The following is a 23,367-nucleotide window of genomic DNA, read 5'->3' on the forward strand; positions in this document are numbered from 1 at the left end:
TTCATACAAGTTCACAAGGATATATCATAATTGATAAAAATTAACGATAAACAAATTCTTAATACAGAAGTGCTCAAGTCTTTTAATATGCAACATGCTTGCATATTGTAAGACTACACCTTTTGCGATTTCTCCCAAACTAGCACCGAGAGTACACTGCGGCAAACATATGACCGCTTGTGCTTCGGCGGCGCTTCGGCTCTGAACTGCCACGCTGATCTGTCGCCAGTGCTGTATTAACTAGTAATAAATGTTTCACAATAGTATAAAATTAACTTTTATACATTATACATTACAATCAAACAATCAGGTAGTTTACAGGCGAGCAATCGGACGTTAGAGGATGACGTTCAGTGTAGATAGGGCTTTATGGCGGGCAGCACGCTGTCACGGCGCATATGAGCGGAGTGTCAATTAATATCTTTTGAGAGGTCCCGTTGCGTGCGCAGCTTAAAAGGTCAAAGTTTCAAAAATGATGCAAGACATAATTGTTCCTGTACATATAGCGATTGTCGTTTTTAATTGACTCGCTAGAATCTTTTATATAGTAACCAAATTTGTCACAAAACAATATATGATTTGCCAAGGTACTTTATAAACATAAATAAATATCCTCGGAGATATTATCGTTTAGTAATAAGGATTAAATAAGTTAACTACATAATAAGATCATAACTACTTTTACCAGACGTCCTACAGATGCGCTCTTACTGATACTAGCGTATACATATATGGAATACGAGTATGAATAGAAACAGCCAGGAGGCGATCGTTTCATTCCCAAGGTGTGCATAAACATAAACTCACAGGTCGCACACAAGCGTTCCTCAACATTTTTTAGGGTACCGAAGCATTTCGAACGCTTTCTGGGATCCTGTTGTAGATCCGTATACATTTATTCCCATTCCCACAAAAGAGTTACTGCTATCTATGCAGCAGTAATTCTACATTACCAGCTGCAGTCGTAATTAGGTTCCTCAGTCAAAGTCTCCAAATTCTCCCCATTGGAAACAAAATCAATTTATTTCATAGTTTTGAGATGAGAATTAAAAACTTTTTCCTTTAACGTCAAACTGTCTAATTGGTTTCGTTCTTCAACACGATATTTTTCGACTTATATATTTTTTACACGAATCATTAAAGGCTTGAGCAGAGATCGCTCAGTGGTTAGAACGCGTGCATCTTAACCGATGATTGCGGGTTCAAACCCAGGCGAGCACCGCTGATTCATGTGCTTAATTTGTCTTTTTAATTCATCTCGTGCTCAGCGGTGAAGGAAAACATCGTGAGGAAACCTGCATGTGACATATTTCATAGAAATTCTGCCACATGTGTATTCCACCAACCCGCATTGGAACAGCGTGGTGGAATATGTTCCAAACCTTCTCCTCAAAGGAAGAGGGGGCCTTTATCCCAGCAGTGGGAATTTACAGGCTGTTGTTGATTACAGGCCTATTTATTATAAAAATATAAATAATAATGTTTTTACAATAAATATATTCCGTAAAATAATAAATATCCGCCGTTCCTAAACATATAATCCTGTACATATAACTAAACTTCAAATTAGGCTGCAACATATATGTAATCAATAAGATCGATACAGTTGAGATAAGCAGAGACGCGCACTGCGATGTGGTGACCGTCTCCTTCGGCAGGCCAGCGAGCGGTACAGCAGTCGGCACCGGACTCCTGCTCTGGCTCGGCTCCAGCGCGATGTAGGTCGCGCTTACACATCTATTCATCGTTTTAAACGAATATCATAAGGAATCTTTTACGCGCAATTGGCTCATTAGTCACATTTCGCCTATTTGCGTTTTTTGACTAAACTCACAATGAATCGTTCGTTGCCAGACAGAAATAAACATATGTTCTAGAAATATTTTTGAAGTTTGTACGCATTTCTACCTATCTGGGGTGGGATTAAAATCATTATTTCTTACTTGCTTACGATAACGTTTTTTTTACTATTCATTTTGAATACCGAGAAATTGAACAGAGATAGATATGAAGTTTGGCAGCGCGTTGACAATGTCTGGGCTATGCAGAACATGCTCGCCTCGTCAATGTCTCGAGAGCGAGGTCTCCGGTCTACTTACCAACTCCTCTGTCTAATCGTCTCGCGTGTGACGGCGCCGCCGAGCTCCCATGTGTGCGTTCACTCGCCCCTAGTGTGTACCAACGTCACCTCTACAATTTTTAATTGTCTTTTATTTATGGAATAGACAGACTATCGAGAGCCATAAGCTAAGGGGAAACCGGCCACTAGACCACGTTTCCGGAAAATGCAAAAATGCGTAGAGCGAACAAAGTTAATGATAAAATAATAATGACCAGGTAGCGTCACAGAGCAACGAGGAGAACTAAATAAACGTTTTGCAAGTTCATTGTAAAATATCTAAAAGTTATTTTTTAAGAGATTTCACTTTTTTCAGTTAAATAGTTCACGATTACAGAATATCTGACTGACGTGAAAATGTCATCCTTGGGCTCGAACTTTTTCGCGATATCGGCAAAAACCGTTGTTGGTTAATGTAGCCAAGGCACAATGAGAACATTTATATGTGTGTCTATATTCGTCTCAAATATACAAATTCTAGCCATTGTACAAAGATGACCCAGTGGTTGGAACACGAGGTTATTAACCGAAGATTGCGGTTACTAACCCGCGCAAGTAACGACGACTTGTCGAGTGCTTTCTTTCAAACATTCTGACGAAACCTGCGACAATCTACAGAATATATCCACCAACCCGGAATAACAGTAAACAGAATCAACAGAAGCCTGGAGCCTACGTCCTACCGTGGCACATGTAATGTCGTGGTCAAAGGCCGAGCGATACTCGTAGCTTATCATACGACCAACTTAGGTAAAAATGCTCCACTGAATACGTTGACTGGAGCATAAGATGATGATTCGATCGACATTAAAAGTTAATGATTTAGTTGATCTATATATACTAATTATAAACACTAAAGTAATTCGTTCTGTCTGTCTATTTGTATGTGTGTCACGCTTTTACTGCTAATCTAACACTGCCAGTGGACATAATCTAATGTAACTCTGTATGAAGGAAGTCTAAACCCTAAGGGAAGACAGGATTTACTATGTGCAACACCAACCCCTGAAACGCGAGTGTGGGCGACAGCTGGTGACATAATACGTAAACCTTTCGTTATTCAACAATAATAAGACCCACTCGTCGAATATGGACGGAGTGTAGAATTTCAAAATAGTTCTGTAATGATGATTGTTTTAGTCATTTAATCTTACTCATCGCTTTGTGATTTATTTATTTTTGTTTTGTGCCAGTCGTCGCCTGTTCACTTGTAATATTTGTTGTTATCTCGTTGTATGGCACGGCGGCCTCGTATTATGATTTCATCGATTTTTTTTAGTTCAATTATTTTTAATTTTCCGTATTGTAAATTAATATAAATATTTTAAGTTTGATAGGTAGAAAGCTCCTTATTTGTATATTTTTTTAAAAATATCAATTTCTTTTTTTCGGTTTAATTCGATAGAAATCTTTATTAGGTTCCTTATTAAAACTGAAACAAAAGAAAGCTCCTTACTCTGTTGTTAACTTGAACGTTTTTAAAATTAAACAAAAAAAACAGATCGCATAACTCACCGGCGTTTTAAATTAAATTGATTTTCTATTTAAATAAGAATTGTCTCCGTGGTAGTAAGCAATTCGGCACTTCGCTTACCGCCATCTATATATTTATCAGTAAAACTCGCTAACGCAGTCTGTACTCTGTACCATATATTTCGACGTAATACTCACGGCAACACTTACTGCGTTACAGTAATTCCGAGAGATGGCGCGAAATGTTTTTTACGCTGTCAGTATTTACAATTATAAAATATACATGTTAACCAAATATTCTATAAATAAGTCGTTTATGATGATAGAATACTACGTGTGGGGCCGATACTGCAATATACAACACATATATGTTTCGGATCGTATAAATGAAGCAGGGGTTACTGCAATCATCGGCGTGGGTACTTTATCTTTGCAACTTCGGCCTGTTTCAGATGTAATTGAGTGACGTCTAATCACTGCCTGCCCCTTGCTAATGGTAACCATCAATAAGAGTTCGTAATAGTTCGGGAATAAGTCGGTGAGTTATTCCCAGCGCGGAGATGATGTCGCGGCGGGTGAGGCGCGGGCGGGGGCGGAGTGCGCGGGCGCCCGCTCAGTGTGACGGCGCGCGCCGCCGCCGACATGGGCAACCATTCTTCCTCCCACGCCGCGCACAAGACAAGGAAGAACGTCCACTGGAAGTCAGCAGGTGAATATCACACTATGCTCCGACATATCTAGTGGACATTCACACCTGCCCCTCGACACGAATGAACTCGCGAGCCCACACGCGCTCGTCGTTGGCCCAAGACCCAGCCTCTACGTCTATTTATAAAAAGACCGCTCGCTGCTTTTCTAGCGTGGCACACCAAAACAAATCGAAAGGCCTGGATTTGTGGAACGATAATTGAACATCCAATTTTGTAATTAACGTTTAGTCGACATGTTTTCATGCACGCATTATTACATAAAAAGTTATATTCACTTGTCACTTCTGTCGGCTTGGTGAGAAATTTCTAATATTTACAATAATAATTGAATGAGTAGCTCAACGATTTCGCATGAATTGTTTCATAAGACGTGTTCCCAAGATTAAGATAACGTGCAAGGTGTACCTTACGAGTTATATGATTCGCTCATCAAACTTACAATAACTGAGAGGTCATCTGACGTGAACTTGTATTATTATTTACTATACAAAGCGACAATATACAGATATGTCGGTTTTGACCGAGAGTCCTTTACCCATTGTACAGCCGCAATCCTTGCAATCGATACATTCGTTCGTTTTTCAATTCCAGGACGGCCGACGGCGCCAGGCAAGCCGGATATAATTCCACTTCAGTCGGATGATGAGCCCAACGCGATAACACTGAAGTGGGCGCCACCCGCCCATGACGGTGGCGCACCGCTGCGTGGTTACCAAGTGGAATGTAACCGGCTCGGCTCGATAGACTGGGTGCGCACCGCCCCGCCCGTCGTGCTTCGCCCCGAGCTGCTGCTCACAGGACTCGAGCCTCCACATCGTTACCAGTTCCGAGTAGCAGCAATAAACGCCGTAGGGCGCTCCGAATACAGTGAACTCTCCGATGTCCTCACGGTTAATAGCGATAGCCCAGTTCAGCATCCCCCAGTATTCCACCAGCACATAGAAAACATCACAGCACTTGAAAATGATAAAACGGAGTTCCGAGTAACTTTCTCGGGCTCGCCTCCCCCCACAATAGCATGGTTCAAAGACGATTATGAAATATTTAGCAGCAGACGAACGACAATATCTACTAATGAATCATCGAGCGTGCTCGTATTTTATCAGACTCTACCCAGCGACGAGGGAGAGATAAAATGTACAGCGACGAACCGCGCCGGGCACGCAGTGTGCAAAGCGAGGCTATCACTGGAAGCTGCTCCCAAACTGCGCTATCCTCGTCAGTACGAAGATGGACTGCTATACGAGATCAACGAAACGGTATTCCTCAAGACAACCATCGTCGGCAAGCCCACCCCGGTGGTGGAATGGCGGCACGACGGGCAGCCACTAGTCGTTGACGATCGCGTAACAATAACTAACACACCGAAGTTTTCCATGTTAAAAATAATTTCGGCTCGTCGAAGTGATCGCGGCGAGTACCAGGTACATGCGAAGAATAATATCGGCGAGGATACGGCCGCCTTCCTCGTGACCGTGACTGCCCCCCCAGACGCCCCTAGGAATGTAGTAGTAGCGAGACAGGTCGACAAGTCGGTGACTTTGGGATGGGAGCCACCCGAAGACGACGGAGGCTGTCGCATCGGGAACTATGTAGTCGAATACTACCGCAGTGGGTGGAACGTTTGGCTGAAGGCAACGACGAGCCGTAAGACTAACGTGACACTGTTTGACCTAATCGAAGGCAGTGAGTATAGGTTCCGTGTGAAGGCCGAAAGCCCATATGGAATGAGCGCACCCAGCAAAGAGTCGGTGCCAGTGAAAATTCCCGGTCGCTCAGTGGATATGGAGTTCCTAGCCGTGGAATCGCGTATTATAAACGAAGCACTGACGCGAGAGGGAGGCGAGGAGATGTCTGTATCGCCGGCGCCGAGACGCAAACGAGCTGCCGCCTCAGCAGCGCAGGCGCCAGCTGCGGCCACAAAACAAAAGCGAGTGTCGGTTCCTAACGAGGCCACGAGCAACGAGTTCATGTTGGTGCTGTATCCAGACAGCACCAAATCAAACGAAAAAGCCGGTAAGTTGTACGTTATCGTTGTTGAGTATCGCAACAGTACCTTTATGTTTAATTCTTAATTAAAAAAGCATGCGAATACTTCTACTGAGATTATTATTCTCGTGACAATTTATGATGATCATATCGTGTGTTAATTTTTTTATTGAATATACTTATTTGTGCCGCTGCGATTTTTTACACGTCGAGAAGGTAATACAAGCGAATGTATTTCTGAAATCTAAAATACCGCAAATAAACGTGTGCTCAATAGAAACGATGGTCCTAAAGTCATAATTAAAATGTTGTCCATATGTGAACACAAATAGAATCGAGTGATTATTTTTAAAATCTATTTTTGCAATAGTAACCTCTGTTTACGTACAGAATTGTTTCATTACCCAACACTTTCTAATTCACTGAATTTTATATTGACAGTCAAATATTTTATTGTACAAATTAAAAATATAAACATAATTACATATCCATTGAGGTAAACTTGCGAATTGTCATGTATCGTGAGTGATTATTTAAGCTCCGCTCGCATTGAATAGCTCTTTCGAATTTCAAATCAAACTATTTGTGTAGTTAATGGGTATTTAACCAAGAATTTTATGATGTTGTTCGCATCGATTCGTATTTCAGCTTTACTGTGCCGTTCAGGTTCTTTGAGCTATTATTACACTCATTTCGGAGTCAGAATACCATCGGCCGAAACACACTAACCCATACGCTAACAGAACTCACATCAATCATCAAGTTCGATGCTTCTGCGAATTTCAAACGTATATAAAAACGTACAGAGCGTTGCATAACAATTATTAAGTTACGAGCCAATTATTGGCAAGCTATTATTTTTGTGATCTTGAGGAACACGAGCGTTTAAATTCTTCTAACATAATCCTACGTATTATATGTTAGTACGACTATGTTATCGTATGACATGAATGAATCAATACGTATTTAGAGAACGTGAATGTTTATAATTCTATCGATTGACATTTCAAGCGATACATTGGCCAGCTAGTTAATAGAACGCTGTGGGCGAAATCTATTTTTAATTTAATAATTATTGTAATAATAAACAAGATTAAAACAGATAATATTTCATTTTCAGAAAAAAGGAAGTCGTTTCAATTAGATTTAGAAGACTCGCTATCGCCTCCGCCGATATCGTTGTCGGCTCCAGAGCTCAGTTCACGATGCGTGATGCCTTTCAAGCCTCTTCGCAACGCTGTCAGTTCAACGGAATTACTTCACGAGCGCGCCATGGCACGGTTTTATAAAGCAGTTGCTTTGAAGGAGCAACAAAGTAAACAATTAGATGAAAATTCACTCTCACTCGAACAAAATCACATTCCGTACAGCAACAGCATTGAACAGGCCCAGAACGTCGCCGGGGCGACCGCAACAGATACGACTGACAATAAAATAACTACACCCGAAGTTTTAACGAAATCTGAATCAGTTGACAGCAAGGATGTCAAATTCAGTCCAGCGCCACGCCAAGATTCAATCAATTCAGACAAATGGCAACATATGTCGTTCGACGAAGATTATACCGCAAGTACTGTATCGACAGATGGGGACTATACTGACGAGGAAGATAATAGTCTCAATGAAGAATTAGAAAGAGAAGGTCAATTAATGGAAGAAGAGGAAACCTACAACCCAAGGAACAAAGTTACACGACCTTCGTCTTCGGTTAGTGAACCTATAGAAGAGGAAGAGGAACCTGAAACTGAACCTTTGAAACCTTTAATATTGCCAGACCCCAACTTTATACCGAAGCCAATTTTAAAGAAAAGAGAAACCGACGTAATAGACAATAAAACGTTTGCACCTAAAACTATAAAAGAAGATAAGTTTTTGCAAAATAAACAAAAGAAAGAAGACAAAGTAAATTTGTTTAGTAAAATTACTAAGCAAAAACCATTTAGTTTTCCTAAAATGCTAAGCAAAAAACCAACTGAAAAACCTACGCAACCAAATACACAAGTAAAGGAAGAAAAGTCAAAAGTAGAAGCAATTGACGACAAGCTTAGCGACGAAGGTAAAACAGTTATCGATTATTACGGTAATATTGTTAAAGAGTATGGTAGTCACAAAAAGGCAAGCACGCCTCTCTACCTTAACACAGAAGATCTGAAACAAGTCGCAGAAAAACAAACGAGAGAAGATATTCAGAAAAATGACATCGTTCCAAAAAAGAAGAATGTTGTTAAAAAAGTACAGAAAAATAAAGTGAATTCAACAAAAATACAAAGTCCAAAATCACCCGAGAAAACCCACCAAACGAAACAAGATCACTTGGCAAAACAAAAGACAATTTCCGACAATACAGAAAAGTTAAATTCTAGTTCAAAGCCTACAACCGAAAAACCGCAGTCGAATGAGACCCGAGTTCTGCTTAAGACAACTGAACGAGCTACTGTCGTGATACCCATAGATTATAAAAGAATGGAAGAGAGAGCCAAAGTTAGCGTTAGGTCAGCAATCGACTACACGGTTGACGTTTGTTTGTTACTATTAGCGTTCTGGGTGTATTTCTTTAAAGACGAAAGATTAGCGATTCCATTATTAATACTCATAATTTATCGTCAAGTACAAGAGACTATCTTGCAGAATATTCCCGAATCGATTAACCGGTACACGCCTCAGTGGATGAAAAAGAAGACTTCTTGACGATTTCCAAAAGACAAAGTGCGATTATTTGATTGTATTGTGAAATATGTGTGTTGTGCGTTCTTGTGAATTTCTTCGCTGAATAATGATGTTTTTATAATGATGAAGTTTTTATATGTTTTATGAATTCATTATAAAAAAGATAATAATTATTTTACATTTAATCTATTAGGCGATGATAAAATGTCGGTTCCACAGAGTACTTTTCGAAAATCTGTTTTTTTATACAATTTTTTAATATAAATTAGGAAATAATACTATTTAACATTGAATAAAGTTACTTCAAAGATGTTTCATTACAGAAATAGTATCAGATGTGTCAGGTACATATCGCAATTCAAAATACCTAGGTCAGATTGTGTATCATACGGACCTCCAAAGCGAGTCAACGACCCGAAATTGTGCTCCATTCGAGATAAGGGACTAGTTCTAGGTGTATATTTTAATGAAAATTTCAAAGATGAGGGCGCAATTTTAACGGCGAGTGGTCAAAAATATGACAAACAATGTGGTGGTAAGCTTTGGAATCAATTAAAATTGACCCCCATACCGCGGCTCGGGGAGTACAGAATATTCTACGATTTAGATAGCACTTATGGTTATGTAGCTGTCGCTGGTCTCGGAACTGAATGTCTATCTTTCAATAAAGTTGAGCAATTAGATGAAAGCAAAGAAGCCATAAGAATAGCAGCGGGAATAGGTGCACAAGCCCTCCAAAAGTTTAAGCCCTCTCTTATTCACGTGGAGTCATTCGGCAATGCCGAAGCCGCTGCTGAAGGTGCTACCCTGTCAACGTGGAAATTCCAGGAATACAAAAGCCCTTCTAGTACAGAAATTGTTCCAAATGCTGACATTGAACTTTTCGATGACTGCGACTTTCACGGATGGAAAATTGGTACACTGAAAGCTCAATCTCAAAATTTAGCTCGATATCTCCAAGAAATGCCTCCAAATTATTTAAACCCAACGTCTTTTGCAAAAATAGCCGTGGAATTGCTTTGTGAACTAAACATAAATGTCGAAATCAAGACGCAAGGATGGGCAGCAAGTCACGAAATGGGAGGTTTCGTTGCCATCGGTAAATCTTCAATTCAGCCACCTCTATACGTTGAGATAAGTTATTTCGGTGCCGACGAGTGCACCAGGCCCATAGTACTCATCGGTAAAGGCGTTACCTTTGACAGCGGCAGTCTAGACCTCAAACCGATGCAAGATTTAATGTTTATGAAAGGTGATATGGCCGGCGCAGCTTGTGTCCTAGCAATCACACGCGCTGCAGCGATTCTCAAATTACCTGTCAATATTCGAGGCATCCTACCCTTATGCGAGTTAATGCCAAGTGGCAGATGTCCGAAGTTTGGAGATGTCATATCAAATGCTCACGGGAAGTCGATTCATATAAGAGTTCCGTCGCGTGAAGGACGTCTCTTGATCGCAGATAGTTTGGTATATGCCAGGAACTACTGGCCGAAGGCTATCCTAGACATAGGGACGATGTCCAAGGAACTAATATACTCATTGGGAGGAGCAGCGTGTGCTTGCTATACGAATTCGGAAGAATTGTTTTGTTACGTTTCCACGGCCAGCAGCCAAACAGGAGATAGAATCTGGCGTATGCCTTTATGGAAGTATTACGAAGAACGTATAAAAGATTGCGAAACTGCAGACGTAGCGAATACGTCTCGTGATGACTTCGGCGACTCAGCAAACTGCGCCGCCTTTCTAAAGCAGTTCGTCTGCGATAGCAAATGGGTACATTTCGACACATACAATGTTGCCTATACAAAGGGTCACGACTTTCCCTATCTTCACAGGGGAATGACCGGCAGGCCCACGAGGACAGTGATAGAAACGATGTTCCAGCTCTTAGCCGACTCTAAGTTGTGATTGTCTCACTCCCAAACATTGTTTGTAATATTATTTTATTTTGTTTCTCAGTTGATTTCAGTTCCTCTAAAAACATATTTTCGAAACGAATAAATTTTTGTATTTGCTGTAATATAAAAAATTGCTAACATTGTTTGGTTTCATTTTCACTTCCAATCCAGCTCAGAATGTTCATAATAACTACAAATGTATTGAATTGAATTTGTTTCGTCCTACTTCTGGTACTCTTGCAAGATTTTTAAACACAATATATCTAATAAACACATAATTTTATGTTTGTTTGTTTGTTGTTCTGGAGTCACGCCTAAACCAGAAATCCGATTAAAGGATTCTATTATTATACACCATTGTTTCCAAAAACAAAGGCTAAGAAAACTTTACTAAGTATGGGAACTCTTTACAGACTAACTAACCCTTGAACCACCATGGGTCGTACATCGCATGTGCGCATTGTACGCCAAGCCATTTTTATCATTTCAATCAATAACTTAATATCGATAAAATATTAATCACTAATATTTTTGAAATATGTAACATAGAAGCTATAAATATTAATTTAATAAATAAAAGTTACCATGGACGATGTACTTTAATGCCAGTTACGTACACTAAGAAACGATCTATTGCTTAAAATATTAAAAACTTAAAATAACGTACATAACTACCGAAAATAGCACATGCCTAAAATAAGATTTGACGCTTAAAAGCGACGGCGGCGGTCGACTCCAAAGACAATTATCATTCTTTCGGGTTGAAGTGTAAGGTACATTTATCTGGAATAAATGTAACCTACGTGCTTATCGACTGTAATCTCTGTGCCAAATTTCATTGGGATCCGTTCAGCCGTTCTGACGTGATTGAATAACAAACATGCATCCATCCAAACTTCCGCATTAATTATGTTAGTAAGACTATATAACTGGCTTTCATTATTTATAGTAATAACAGTGAGGGCCATGTTTAAATGAATATGACATTTAAATCATCACTAGAAGTTTATGTTTACAGATGGTCTCCAAAACAATCTAAGTTCGAGATTATGTGCCTAAAACAAGTATTTATTTTAGTCTCTTCAAATAAATAAAAAACTGTTGATATATTTTCTGGAGATAAAGGCTAAAAGGCCACATCGGTGATTTGAAGATATTATTTCTTTAAAATAAGCCACTTTGTCTGAAAAAATTACACTAAACCTATGTATAGGGAAGCAAATAATTAAAAATATTAAAATTATGAACAAAAGGTGAAATTAAATGATTGACATAATTAATACATTAACACCAGGAAAAATCTAAAAATAATTAGTATCGTCTCAAGGCGTTCCCGTTTTGCTAATTACGTCAACGTCGAAATAAAATGTGCTGTCGTCTGTCACTCTAATTATTGACATAATACCAATAAGAGATGAATTATTACTTTATTAACATAAGAATTACCAACATTAAATGCTTAAATATATACAAATATGAACTAAAACTAGTTACTGTATAAATCTTGACCGCGTGGAATGGTGGCAAGAATACTAGCAGCATTTCCCCGTTGAATCGCAATTCCAATCCTCTGGGCAAAAAACGAACCAGCCCTACTGTCACCAGCGAAGGCAATGAGGCGAGGTGTTATACTTTTGATGAAGCTTTTTGCATCACTACTCCAAGGGCCAAGCGTTTCGACAGCAAATGGAACAAAAAAGTAATTTGATATAATACACGAATATTTACTTCTTTTTTTTTGCTTCAGATAAGAGATGACTTTTTTATTCACTTTTGATGACACTTGCGATCTAACTGATATATTTTTGTGACCTGACATACTTCTTTCGTTTACACTCCTGTTTGTAAAAAACTGTATCAAAATCCGTGTACTTGTTTGAAAGAAGTAAGCAAAGGCAGATAGACTTTGTTTTAGTCTTTGTATTGTTTATAAGTATCAACACAATATACCTTCCATTTTCTTTAGGGAAACGGCAACAGTGATTGATCGGCCTCTCTATTATCTGTATAATAAGGGTATTGCTGATGGCATTTTCCGTAAAATTTGAAAGAGCGCTAGGATTGTCCCAATACATAAGAATGGATCTAAAAGTGATATTAAAGTCGATAGTGTCTACACAGATTTTCGCAAGGCGTTTGATCGAGTAGATCATCGTAAATTGTTAGAAAAAATTGCTTACAATGGTATAAGAGGAAATCTTTGGAGGTGGTTTAAATCTTACATTTCTAATAGGACACAGAAGGTGGTAATTGGGGGTTATGAATCTTCTACATCGGGTGTGAACTCAGGAGTCCCACAGGGATCTATTTTGGGTCCGTTATTGTTTGTAATCTTCATAAACGATATTGATAATTGCTTCAGGAAGATTTAAACAGATTCACCGCCTACTGCTATGAAAATAAATTGGAGCTTAGTCTCAGCAAATGCAAAAGCATAAGCTTCACCAAAAAAAGGAAGGTAAGCAGGTTCGTGTATTCCCTTTGTGACACAGATATAGATGAAGTCCAAAGTATTAGAGATTTGGGTATAACAATAGACAATAAGCTACACTTTGATACTCACATATATAACATAATTAGTAAAGCCTTCCAAATGTACGGCTTCGTCATACGGTCCTCTACTGAATTTAAACATCCATCCACTCTTGTCTACCTTTTTAAATCATTAATTAGACCACAGCTTGAATACGCCGTTGGTGTATGGAATTCGATATATATGAAATACGAGAAAAGCTTAGAAAAGGTACAGAATTTTTTTTTGTATCATATGAATTATCAATGTTGTAGAAGACGTTTGCCTCATGAATCACTTTTAAAGAACTACAAACTACTTAATCTTAAATCTAGACGACTGCAATTGGAAGCTGTGTTACTTTACGATATTTGTAATAATAAGTACGATTGCCTGAACATTATAAACAAAATTGGATATTCTGTGCCCTTGCGGGCTCATATGCGGTCATCCCGCCGTTAACAATTTTTTGCTGTAGCGCGATCCCTTACTAATTCCGGTATGCGTTCCCCATTAAATCGAATTAATCGAAAAGTTTTACAATTTAGACATTTTCACTAACTGTAGTAGTGCTTATAAAAAACAGGTTATTGATGTATTAAATGAGCAATAGTAATTCCATTTTATAATTGAAATACGGACATACTCATACACGCTTCATTCTAGTTTGGACGCTTGCTGTTCCAATTTTATAATAATAATTATATTAAACACACATAAATAATAATTAAATATATGTGCTTTTAAATAATAAGTGTATTGTATGTATGTGTTTATTTATGCTCGTATATAAACATATATGTTTATTTGTACTTGTATATTGAACAATATGTTTATATTTAATTTTTATTGCTTTTTTCTCTTTTATTTTTTCTGTAAAAGTCATCTGTCATATCTTTTCACCATAATAAGCAATATTTGAATGTATTGTTTGAATTTGTTAATAATTAATTCTTCCACAGGTTCATTTTTATTTTTGTTTTGTTATACATAATGTGACCATCGTTGTTGAGTTTACAATAACTAATATGTACTAATTAAGCTATAAGAAATGATAATTGTAAACTTGTTTGTGGTTCCAATAAATTAAAAAAAAAAACACAAAGTACAGATAATCTAAAAGAAATATGTCTCGGACATGATTGGGCTCCGAGACGAATGACGATTACCTACCTACTCAATCAAAATGTATACGATCATGAATATTATTGATAATATTTTAAAGTTATGAAAATAAATAAATAATAACCCTATTCCAAAGCAAAAATTAGATATATTTATCAATTTAATCAGTATCAGCGTGATACTTGTGACCTCTTTACAATTTTTTATACGAGCCGCTAATTTATTCGGTTCAAGGCAAAACTAAATGAACGATATGTTTAATTTATTGCCGGAATAAATTCAGTTCGTCCAGAGTTCAGGTTAAGTATTCAAACCGTAAATCCTTTCCTCGACGAGTTCGAAACGGGAGAATGTGCAACGTACACTACGGGCCATTTCGAACTTCCGCGAGGTATCTCCAAGTACCCGGCTCCCCGTCTCAGCGCCCAGCCTGTGTTATTTCGTTCTTACTGCGCACTCACTGAAGTATCGATCGATGATTAAGATTTTCTTTGCTTGTTTGGTGACGAAGTAAAACACGTGTTGGGTTTTTATTTTGCATTTAATAAACACCTAGGAACATATTACATGGCACATAAAATACAAGAATGGCATAAACGACTAGTGCTACATTATTTATTTATGTTGCTAAGATATTCTACGTTTAAGTTTGTGCGGTTTCGTCGCAACAATGATTACATTGACTAATGTATAAGAGTACTGTTCGGTAGCGCCTCTTGGCGAGCCAGGGCGCAGGCGCGGCTGAGGAAGTGTATTCGTAATGAGTGTCGGGAAACAAAAAACGCACAAAATGAAACGTAGCATAAAGTCGACACAAAATACGTAAGTACTCGGCGAGATAACAGTTAGTCGGAAGATATAAAAAATAAACTTATTATAAAACGTTAAGACTATAAATGCATTTATTTAATCGTGTAAATAATATATTTTAATTTAATTTATACGAATATAATAATATTTATAAAAATAACTACGTTCAGTCATTGTGTAAATTTTTATAAAAATATAACATCATAATAGACAATATACAAAAACAATCGAATGTTAAAATAGGTAAATAGGCGACATTACAAAGAGTTCAGATCGAAATGTATCATTGATGTGTTTTTGGTACTCTTTTATAAAAGTCAAAAGTTTTAACAACATTCAAAGATCAAGGGGGAGAGTAGATAGTCGTTGTCAGGGGGGAGGCCCCGCCCTGAGGAAACGACTGTAACGATATGTTGTGCGAGCGCCTGTTGCCCCTACTGATGGCAGGAGACATCGGCTCGCAATTGTAAGTTGCTTGTAACACCGACAAGTTGAACGTTACTAATGTTACGTTCGAACGGAACGGTAACCTATAATATTAAGCTTACAGTAAATCGGATCCTTTGCTTTATGCCTTAATATGGTACGTCCTGCTATCGGGTAGTATCGTCATAGCCATCGCCTCATCGCAGTCATCGCAGCAGAATATTCATTTGAAACATGTATCAGGGAATCCAGTTTCGTGATCATGTCACAGGTCCCTGCGCAGGGAGTATGTCCTGGTGTTGATGACCGAGGACAGCTCCGTGTCGCTGACGTAGCCCGGCATGCCGGTGTAGTGCGTGGGCTGGACCAGGAGCGGCTGCGCGGAGAGAGCTATGAGGTTGCGGTTCGGGAAGTAAGATTTCCAGGTCGTACTTGAAAACAAAAAGTTAAGATGAGTAAGCGGCCCGATTAGTGCGGGTTAGCACTGTCGTTGTGATGTAGAACACGTTAGTCGGGGGTGTCGGTACTCACTTCGGGTGCTGGTCGAACATGATCGGGAGGAACTCGTCGACCGGCAGCATGTTCTGCAGGGGGTTGGCATCGAGAAGCTTCTTCGCTCCCCGGTTGGTCAGCAAGTAGCCCACAGTCCAGTACGAGTAGCGCGGCCGAGTCGTATGGGGAGTGATGTATTCCTCGCCGCCCTCCATGAGTATCTTCCGTCCCAAATAGCTAAATATAACAAGGATTTTATTACGTATGTATCTGCGTTAATTTTATGACGGAGAGATATCCAGTGTTGTGTGTGAGCGTGCGAGAATCGAGTCCGTAAAGTACTTACATTAGGTCAAAATTGAGCATTTCAACTTCAGCCAACATTTGACGGTAGGCGTCGCGGAAGTTCGGCGAGAAGCGCACGTCGTCTTCAAGCACCATGGTCAGGTGGTACTTCCTGTTCACGATCTGCGGAAACGGACTCATTAGAGATGTCCCTTGAGGCTGACTTGAGCCAACACGGCGCTGCGGACCACTTTTCACGCAATTACCTTCTTCCAGATGTTGTAGTGGCTCAGGAAACATCCAATTTCGCCGGCTTTCATGGGTCTGAAAACAGATAAATTGTTAACCATTGTAGAAGTAAAATATATATCATAAGCAATAAGCAACAATTACCTCTTGTGGTAGGGGTCTTCGTAGCCGGGCATAAATTTCACGTTCAGGCGTCGAAGCGAGGTGAGGTTTAGTCTCCTAAAATTAAAATATACGAATTACGTTATCCGCCGGAGCAGCCCTCAGCGCAACGCCGAGTGAGCGAGTGTCATACGTACAAGCCATCCACAGCGGGTAACCTCTTCACGTCGAGGCCGAGTTCCTTGAAGGTCTTCATCATCAGCTTCTTCCGGACCGGCCGTCGGTCGAGGTTTATCATGTATACCATGTCACAGCCGAACTTGGACCGCTTCGGGTACGTCACGTACTTCTTCAGGGCGGGGTCCAGCGGGAACTCGACCTCGTGGCCCAATGCGTCCACCTTCAAGTTGATGAATCTTTGCGCTTCCTTCAACGGATCGTTGTCGATGTTCGGCATGGTGGTGAAGCCGAACAGCTGGTCGTTACACAGCTTTATCTTGGAACCTTCGGAAGAACGGTGGGTCGTTAATAGGATGGCCGTACTGTAGTGTGCGTGCGCAGTGCGGCACGCGTCAATGTACGTCAAGTTACAAATACCAATGCGGTGCGCGCTCGCTGCGAAGTTTGTGACGTCGTCCCCGTAGTACATATAGGGGGAGTCCTCCGCGGGGTAGTAGGTGAGATACTCGGAGGACTCGTTTGTTAGCGAGATCAGCACCGCGGAGTGTACCGCAGGTACGTTGTGACATCCGAGATAAGGTATTTCTCTCTTAAAGAACTTCATAAAGTATGTCGACTCCTCGTAGGAGTAGTCCTTCGACTCCCCAGCCCTGAAACAAAGCATACCGATGAGTTTGGAGGGAGAGTGCACACCAGGCACCGTCAAGTAAGCACCCGCACTCGACTGACCAGAAATTTGAATATAATCCATCCGATATGAGCATTGGAGCTACAATTTTGTAGTTGCGACCGACGAGGATCTTTAAAGTCGCCGGCTCCGTGAGGATAACGTCTGCATCCAACATCTGGAAATTATAAAGGACATCAGATGGAGGCCGCGCCGCTGCCGCTAATATCAGTTCAAATCGACATGAAGGGCCTTCCACTCACAAAGATGTAGTCGGCGCGGATGTCCCTCGCGTAGTTGAGCGCCTCCTCGCGCAGCTTGGAGACGTGCTTGTACTGCACCGTGTCCCAGAACACTTTCACTTCGTTGTCCCCCTCCTTCTCGCCCGAGCCGGATGACACGTGCGAGTACAAGTGAAATGAGTGGTACAAATTCTTATATTTTTCAGCCCATTTGTGGAGAATCTCGTCGGTCTCGTCGTAATTATTTTCGGTATGGATCCTGTAAATAATAGTTTGATAGTAAGTCATTATTTACACTCAAACTAAATATTAAATGAAAAAAAAAGGATAACGATAGAATTGTCATTTTTTTTCAAGTTATCGTTGCGAATGGTTAAGCAGATTATTTTGTTTTCGTAAAAAGAGATCATTAATGGCACTCAATTTTCAGTACCAAACCAACGCCTTCGCTGGCTACGTCAGTTTAACATTGAACAAGAGTATGCTGTTAACGATCTACTCGTCAAATCAGTTTTGCGATATATCTAATGGCCTGAATGCGTTGCGATGGCTTTTTAATTATTTTATCAGTTTTGGTAATGTGGCCATATGTAGTTCGTTGACTGTGTCGAAATATTCAAGCAAATGTTATCAACAATTGCATAAGTTGAACACCCTCGTATGATTACAACACAACATTTATCGATATCCATTTACGTGTACGCACTCATAGAATTCGCTGCCTTAGTACAAAGTACGCCATTCTAAATTCCAATCGTTACAAAACTATCGAAATAAACCTTGGTTTTATAATTGTGCTCTCAGACGGTTTGAATTCCTTGTATCTTAGAGATTAGCATCTTGTATTTCTTATCGGGTCAGAAGTACACATAGTCAAACCTTTGTTATAAAGAAATTCTGTCACGAACAAATCTCTAATTGCCTAGCTTCTATAAAAATATTTGTTATAAATAGTTTGAGAACAAAGGGAAAAGAGCAATTTATATAACGCAGACATGTTTTCGAGTCTATCTAGGCAGGCGCAGTGCATCCGTCGCAGTGCAGCAGACGGATCGATCATGTAATCCAATCGCACGGCCATAAACAAACAAACAACTTTGACATTGAATATCAAGGTCGAGACTTGAACGATCTATGGTATTCGTAATTAATTCGTGAAAGAAACACCAACACCCCAACTTTGGAAATAATTAGAGTATAAGTAGTAGAGCGGAAGAGTGTTGCATGATAAATAAAGATTAACAGCTGCCAGAACTATTAGCAAAGCGTATCAAAAATGTAATATAAGATAGAAAATATAAGGATTGTTTATATTTAAAAAAAAATCATACATTCGAGCTTTATTATGCTTACCAAATATCAATTCGGCTTTTTGGGTAATCCAACAGCCGGAGACACGTCAAGAAATTCGGCAAACTAGTAACTTTATTTCGAGCTAAAATCGAAATTGCAACTCGCGGCTTTAAAGAGTTGTCATATAAATCGCCGGAGCAAACAAAATATCGTCCGAAGACGACTAAAATGAGAAACACTTGCGATCTATAGTTAGCCATAGCGCAGACACAAAAGAATGTTTGACTTTGTTAAAAATTATATGAATCAATAATATCTTTTACGAGTTCACGAATCACCGTCTTGTTAAAATGGCAAATGAATAATAACGCATTGACCGGCTCCACTACAGCCCAACGCGCATCCTAACCAAATTAGTAGTGCCTAGCTTTCGCGCCCCCCACCCCGCTCCAGACTCCACGTATAAATCAATAAAATCCAGGACGTCCGGCCCGGCCGGATGACCTCCGATATTATGTTGTTTTAATGTTTTAGTTATTAACACTTTACCGAGAAGGCGCTCTGTAGCCATAGAGCCCTATCATTTATTTATTGAAATGAGCACATGAGCAATACTGGCTTGAGATAGCCATATAAACAATTTTGTTTTAAAATATGTATTTTTATAATTAGAGGAGCAGATCGTAATGGTGCAACGTTTTTTGTTTACATTAAAAAAGTAGTTTCTATACTTTTTGCCACATTGTCTTTATGTCATACTTATGTAAATACAAATCAATACCTGCATTGAATATTAAAAATTTCTATTTTTTGCTTACAATTTTAGTACTTGAAATGTTTCACAAGTATTCTGTGTTGATTGATATGAATTTACATAGCTCCTAAATCATAAATAAAAATGTACCAGTTATCTGAGTGAGAGTAGATTACTACACATACTTTGAAATTTAACCTCATTCCAATGTTATCTTCAGTATAAAAATGACCAACATCTACTATAATGTTAAAAACAATTCATTGTTTGAATTGTTACTTCCCAGACCAATCTTGTCCTCACCAGAAACATTATTGAGTTTTTGATTGAGTAAATATTTATAGAGTGTATAACTATGAAAATTAGTTTTATAAACAAGTTATATTTCATGATACATAACTTTCTCTTTGAATATTTTCAATATATTTCTATGGGAAAGTAGATTTTTTATATCTGTCTTTAATTTCCATGGTAGCATCGTAACAAACTTCTTTAATTAATATCAATAACAATAACAATCTGAGTCATGGAATGAAATTTTGATTTCTTGAATAGAGAAATTTTATGCTTATTGATGGTATAACTCATGTAGAAACTTTTTTATTTTCTTAAGCGAAGGTAAGCAGACTCGCAATGTCCACTTGATGGTACACACCATTGCAAATTCCTTGCAATGCCAATATACCTCTTGTGAAAATAGTTGTACTGGCTCACCATTCAATTGAGATCATAATTATACTGAGTATTGCTGCTTGGTGGTAGAACATATCATAAGTGGGTGGTATCTACCCATAGATGCTACCTAAGCGCCCTATAGCCGTGTGGCCAAATTTATTTTATAGAAGATCATATCATAACTTAGACAAGATCATATTTAGCCAACATTTCAAGGTAGAAAGTAGTATATAATGAAATTGCAAGAAATTAACGTAGATAATCATTGAGGAAGAAGAAAAAAAACAAGGACTGTTAAATTTGAATACAAAAAGTCCTTTTTATAAAAATTCCTATTACCATTGACTTTCTGAGTCCGCACAAGATTAATCTCATACTCATATGCTGTGTATTTCATTAAAGTGGTGCAAATAAGGTAGGTTTAAAGTGACTTATGATTATAGGTGTAGATTTTGAAAAGATCACATGCTTTGCATACAATTTAGATTAATCGATTATACATCATACAAGAGCCAAAACAGTCGTATTAATATGATTTAAATCATTTGGTTGGTAAAATATAACACTGCCTTATAGTGGTCTACTAATTTTAAATAATAATAAGTCTACATTGATATTTGATGCTTTTATTTCAATAAAAGAGGTTAATTTAGGTTAGTGTTTAATATTGTTAGCAATTGCGTAATTCTATTAATAGTACTTTAATAAGTATTTATTATTATTAATTTAATTGTTAAGCTGAATTTAAATGGCTGGCACCTGGATGTATTTGTTTTATCAATATGGACTATATTTTATATTTTTCTAAAATAATCATTCTATGCCATATGTATGTTGTGGTCTACATGTTTATGTGAATGATGCCATGATGAAACCAGGGTGGTAGCTCATTAGGCTGAACATCTTATTCCTAAAGGTTATATCAAACAAGTATGTGAGTAATGAAGATCGGAGAAACACAACCCCTTAAGAAAGAAAGAGTCGAAGTCCACAAGTTTGGAAAAAGTAACAAATAAAAAATAAACAATACACTTGTGGTATTTACTGAATATAAATATATATTGAATTAGTGTGCATGTAACAAGATGGCGTTTTAAGGGTACTTCAACTTGTCCTGGAATCTAACGATCAGGAGACGACCTAAATTCTGGATAGCGCAGGTTATATTAATCATCTAAACTATTATACTTACCAAATGTCAATGCGCTCTTTTGGGTAATCCAATAGCCGGAGGCAAGTCAAGAAATACGGTAAACTATTAACTTTATTTCGAGCTAAAATCGAAATCGCAACTCGCGGCATTATAGACCGATCATAAAAATCACCAGAGCAAACAAAATATCGCCCGAAGACGACTAAAATAAGAAACACTTGTGATTTATAGTTAGCCATAGCGTAGTCACAAAAGTACGTTTGAATTTATTCAAAATATAATGAATATTAATTTAATAAACAGAGTTTACGAATCGTTATGTCGATATAACACAGTCTTCACATACGCACGATTCAAAAAGGATTAAAAAATGAATCTCATTTGAGATCAAGGACGCAAAATATTGTGCGTAGACCGCCGAGCGCACTGTTCGTCATACCCAGGCAGGGCCCATTCACCAATGACCAGACTCAGACTGTAATCAATAAAATCCAGGACACCGGGATGACCTCCAGCCTCGCTCCGACTGAACGTGAACTTTGACATGTTTTTTTTGTTTCATTAACTCCAGCAACAGTAGGCAACAGTCTGAACCATACAGCCGATTCAAAATCTAAATCTGTACCCACCTAGTAATTAAAAAATAACTTTTAATTGCACGCAAATAATTTATTATAATTAAATTAATAATTAAATATTAATTATGATATAACTTACCAATTTAAATTTGTAATTATATAAACATCTATTTCTTTAATCAAACAGTATTTTATCGTTGAATTGAATATCGTTTAATTTGGTTGAAACTTTAGTTAACTATAATCTATAAAACTGCTTGATTTAACACAAAGATGAAATTTTTTTCATAATTATATAGTATAAAAAAAAGTCGCTTTCCGTTGTCTTCTTATATATTTAAAATTACCCAACGGATTTTGATGCGGTTTTTTTTAATAGATAGAATGTTTCGAGGGGAAGGTTTTTGTATATAATACATTGACAATACAGTAAAAAAACACTCACACACTTCTAAAATTTTAGAAATTATTAATGTGGTGTCGCAATTGAAAAATGAGAAAATAAAAATGCTTATTTATTATTATTACTAGCGACCCGTCCCTGCTTGGCATGGGTGCAATGATATGACACTTCTAAAATTATCAATTTTTTTACTAAATTGTCCATGTATTACATAATAAAACCTTCTTCTCGAATCACTCTATCTATTAAAAAAAACCGCATCAAACTTCGTTCTGTAGTTTTAAAGATTTAAGCTTACAAGGGACAGGGACAGAAAAAGCGACTTTGTTTTAAACTTTGTAGTCATGATGTCGGAAATTTCACAGTATAATGTCATACGGTATTGTGCTGTGGGGCAACGCAGCCGCTATCCATATCCGCTACAGTACTACTACTATCCGCTATATTTGTGCTACAGAAGAGGGCTATTCGCGCAATCTATAACCTAGGAGCTAAAGCTTTAAATTTATTTCTTAACGATTGTTAAGGAATAAATTTAAAGAAATCAAGATATTGACTGTTGCTT

General features: G+C 38.3%; 3 protein-coding genes across 5 annotated transcripts; 2 read left to right on the plus strand and 1 right to left on the minus strand.

Moving 5' to 3' along the window:
- Positions 1-4,163: 4,163 nt before the first annotated feature.
- LOC124543208 (titin homolog) lies at positions 4,164-9,082 on the plus strand. Its single transcript, XM_047121324.1, has 3 exons — positions 4,164-4,301; positions 4,894-6,318; positions 7,412-9,082. Exons 1-3 carry the CDS (start codon positions 4,235-4,237, stop codon positions 8,977-8,979), a joined length of 3,060 nt encoding a protein of 1,019 aa, XP_046977280.1. The 5' UTR covers positions 4,164-4,234; the 3' UTR covers positions 8,980-9,082.
- Positions 9,083-9,267: 185 nt separating this feature from the next.
- LOC124543209 (cytosol aminopeptidase-like) lies at positions 9,268-10,996 on the plus strand. The gene has a single exon (XM_047121325.1). It carries the CDS (start codon positions 9,268-9,270, stop codon positions 10,864-10,866), a length of 1,599 nt encoding a protein of 532 aa, XP_046977281.1. The 3' UTR covers positions 10,867-10,996.
- A 4,019-nt stretch (positions 10,997-15,015) lies between these two features.
- Positions 15,016-22,341, minus strand: LOC124543120 (glycosyltransferase 25 family member). 3 transcript variants are annotated; one of them, XM_047121181.1, is made up of 10 exons: positions 21,861-22,341; positions 17,968-18,205; positions 17,767-17,882; positions 17,455-17,687; positions 17,055-17,361; positions 16,900-16,974; positions 16,773-16,830; positions 16,568-16,689; positions 16,261-16,458; positions 15,016-16,160 (listed from the first exon to the last, which is right to left on the minus strand). In XM_047121181.1, exons 1-10 carry the CDS (start codon positions 22,058-22,060, stop codon positions 15,995-15,997), a joined length of 1,713 nt encoding a protein of 570 aa, XP_046977137.1. In that variant the 5' UTR covers positions 22,061-22,341; the 3' UTR covers positions 15,016-15,994. The 3 variants fall into 3 exon arrangements, with proteins under 3 accessions (XP_046977137.1, XP_046977135.1, XP_046977136.1); XM_047121179.1 differs by having other exon boundaries at positions 17,055-17,687; XM_047121180.1 differs by lacking the exon at positions 21,861-22,341 and adding an exon at positions 19,300-19,877 and having other exon boundaries at positions 17,055-17,687.
- Between the last annotated feature and the right edge of the window lie 1,026 nt (positions 22,342-23,367).

This window comes from Vanessa cardui, chromosome Z, assembly GCF_905220365.1.
Source record: "Vanessa cardui chromosome Z, ilVanCard2.1, whole genome shotgun sequence".
NCBI lineage: Eukaryota > Metazoa > Arthropoda > Insecta > Lepidoptera > Nymphalidae > Vanessa > Vanessa cardui.

Excerpts from the sequence above, each read along its gene's own strand:
- LOC124543208 (XM_047121324.1), top strand. The coding sequence starts at position 4,235 with ATGGGCAACCATTCTTCCTCCCACGCCGCGCACAAGACAAGGAAGAAC. Across the intron at positions 4,302-4,893 it reads CGTCCACTGGAAGTCAGCAG|GACGGCCGACGGCGCCAGGC; the intron begins GTGAATATCACA and ends TTTCAATTCCAG. Across the intron at positions 6,319-7,411 it reads CAAATCAAACGAAAAAGCCG|AAAAAAGGAAGTCGTTTCAA; the intron begins GTAAGTTGTACG and ends TTTCATTTTCAG.
- LOC124543209 (XM_047121325.1), top strand. The coding sequence starts at position 9,268 with ATGTTTCATTACAGAAATAGTATCAGATGTGTCAGGTACATATCGCAA.
- LOC124543120 (XM_047121179.1), bottom strand. The coding sequence starts at position 22,060 with ATGGCTAACTATAAATCACAAGTGTTTCTTATTTTAGTCGTCTTCGGG. Across the intron at positions 16,975-17,054 it reads TTACCCGCTGTGGATGGCTT|GAGACTAAACCTCACCTCGC; the intron begins GTACGTATGACA and ends TTTTAATTTTAG. Across the intron at positions 16,831-16,899 it reads GAAGACCCCTACCACAAGAG|ACCCATGAAAGCCGGCGAAA; the intron begins GTAATTGTTGCT and ends ATCTGTTTTCAG.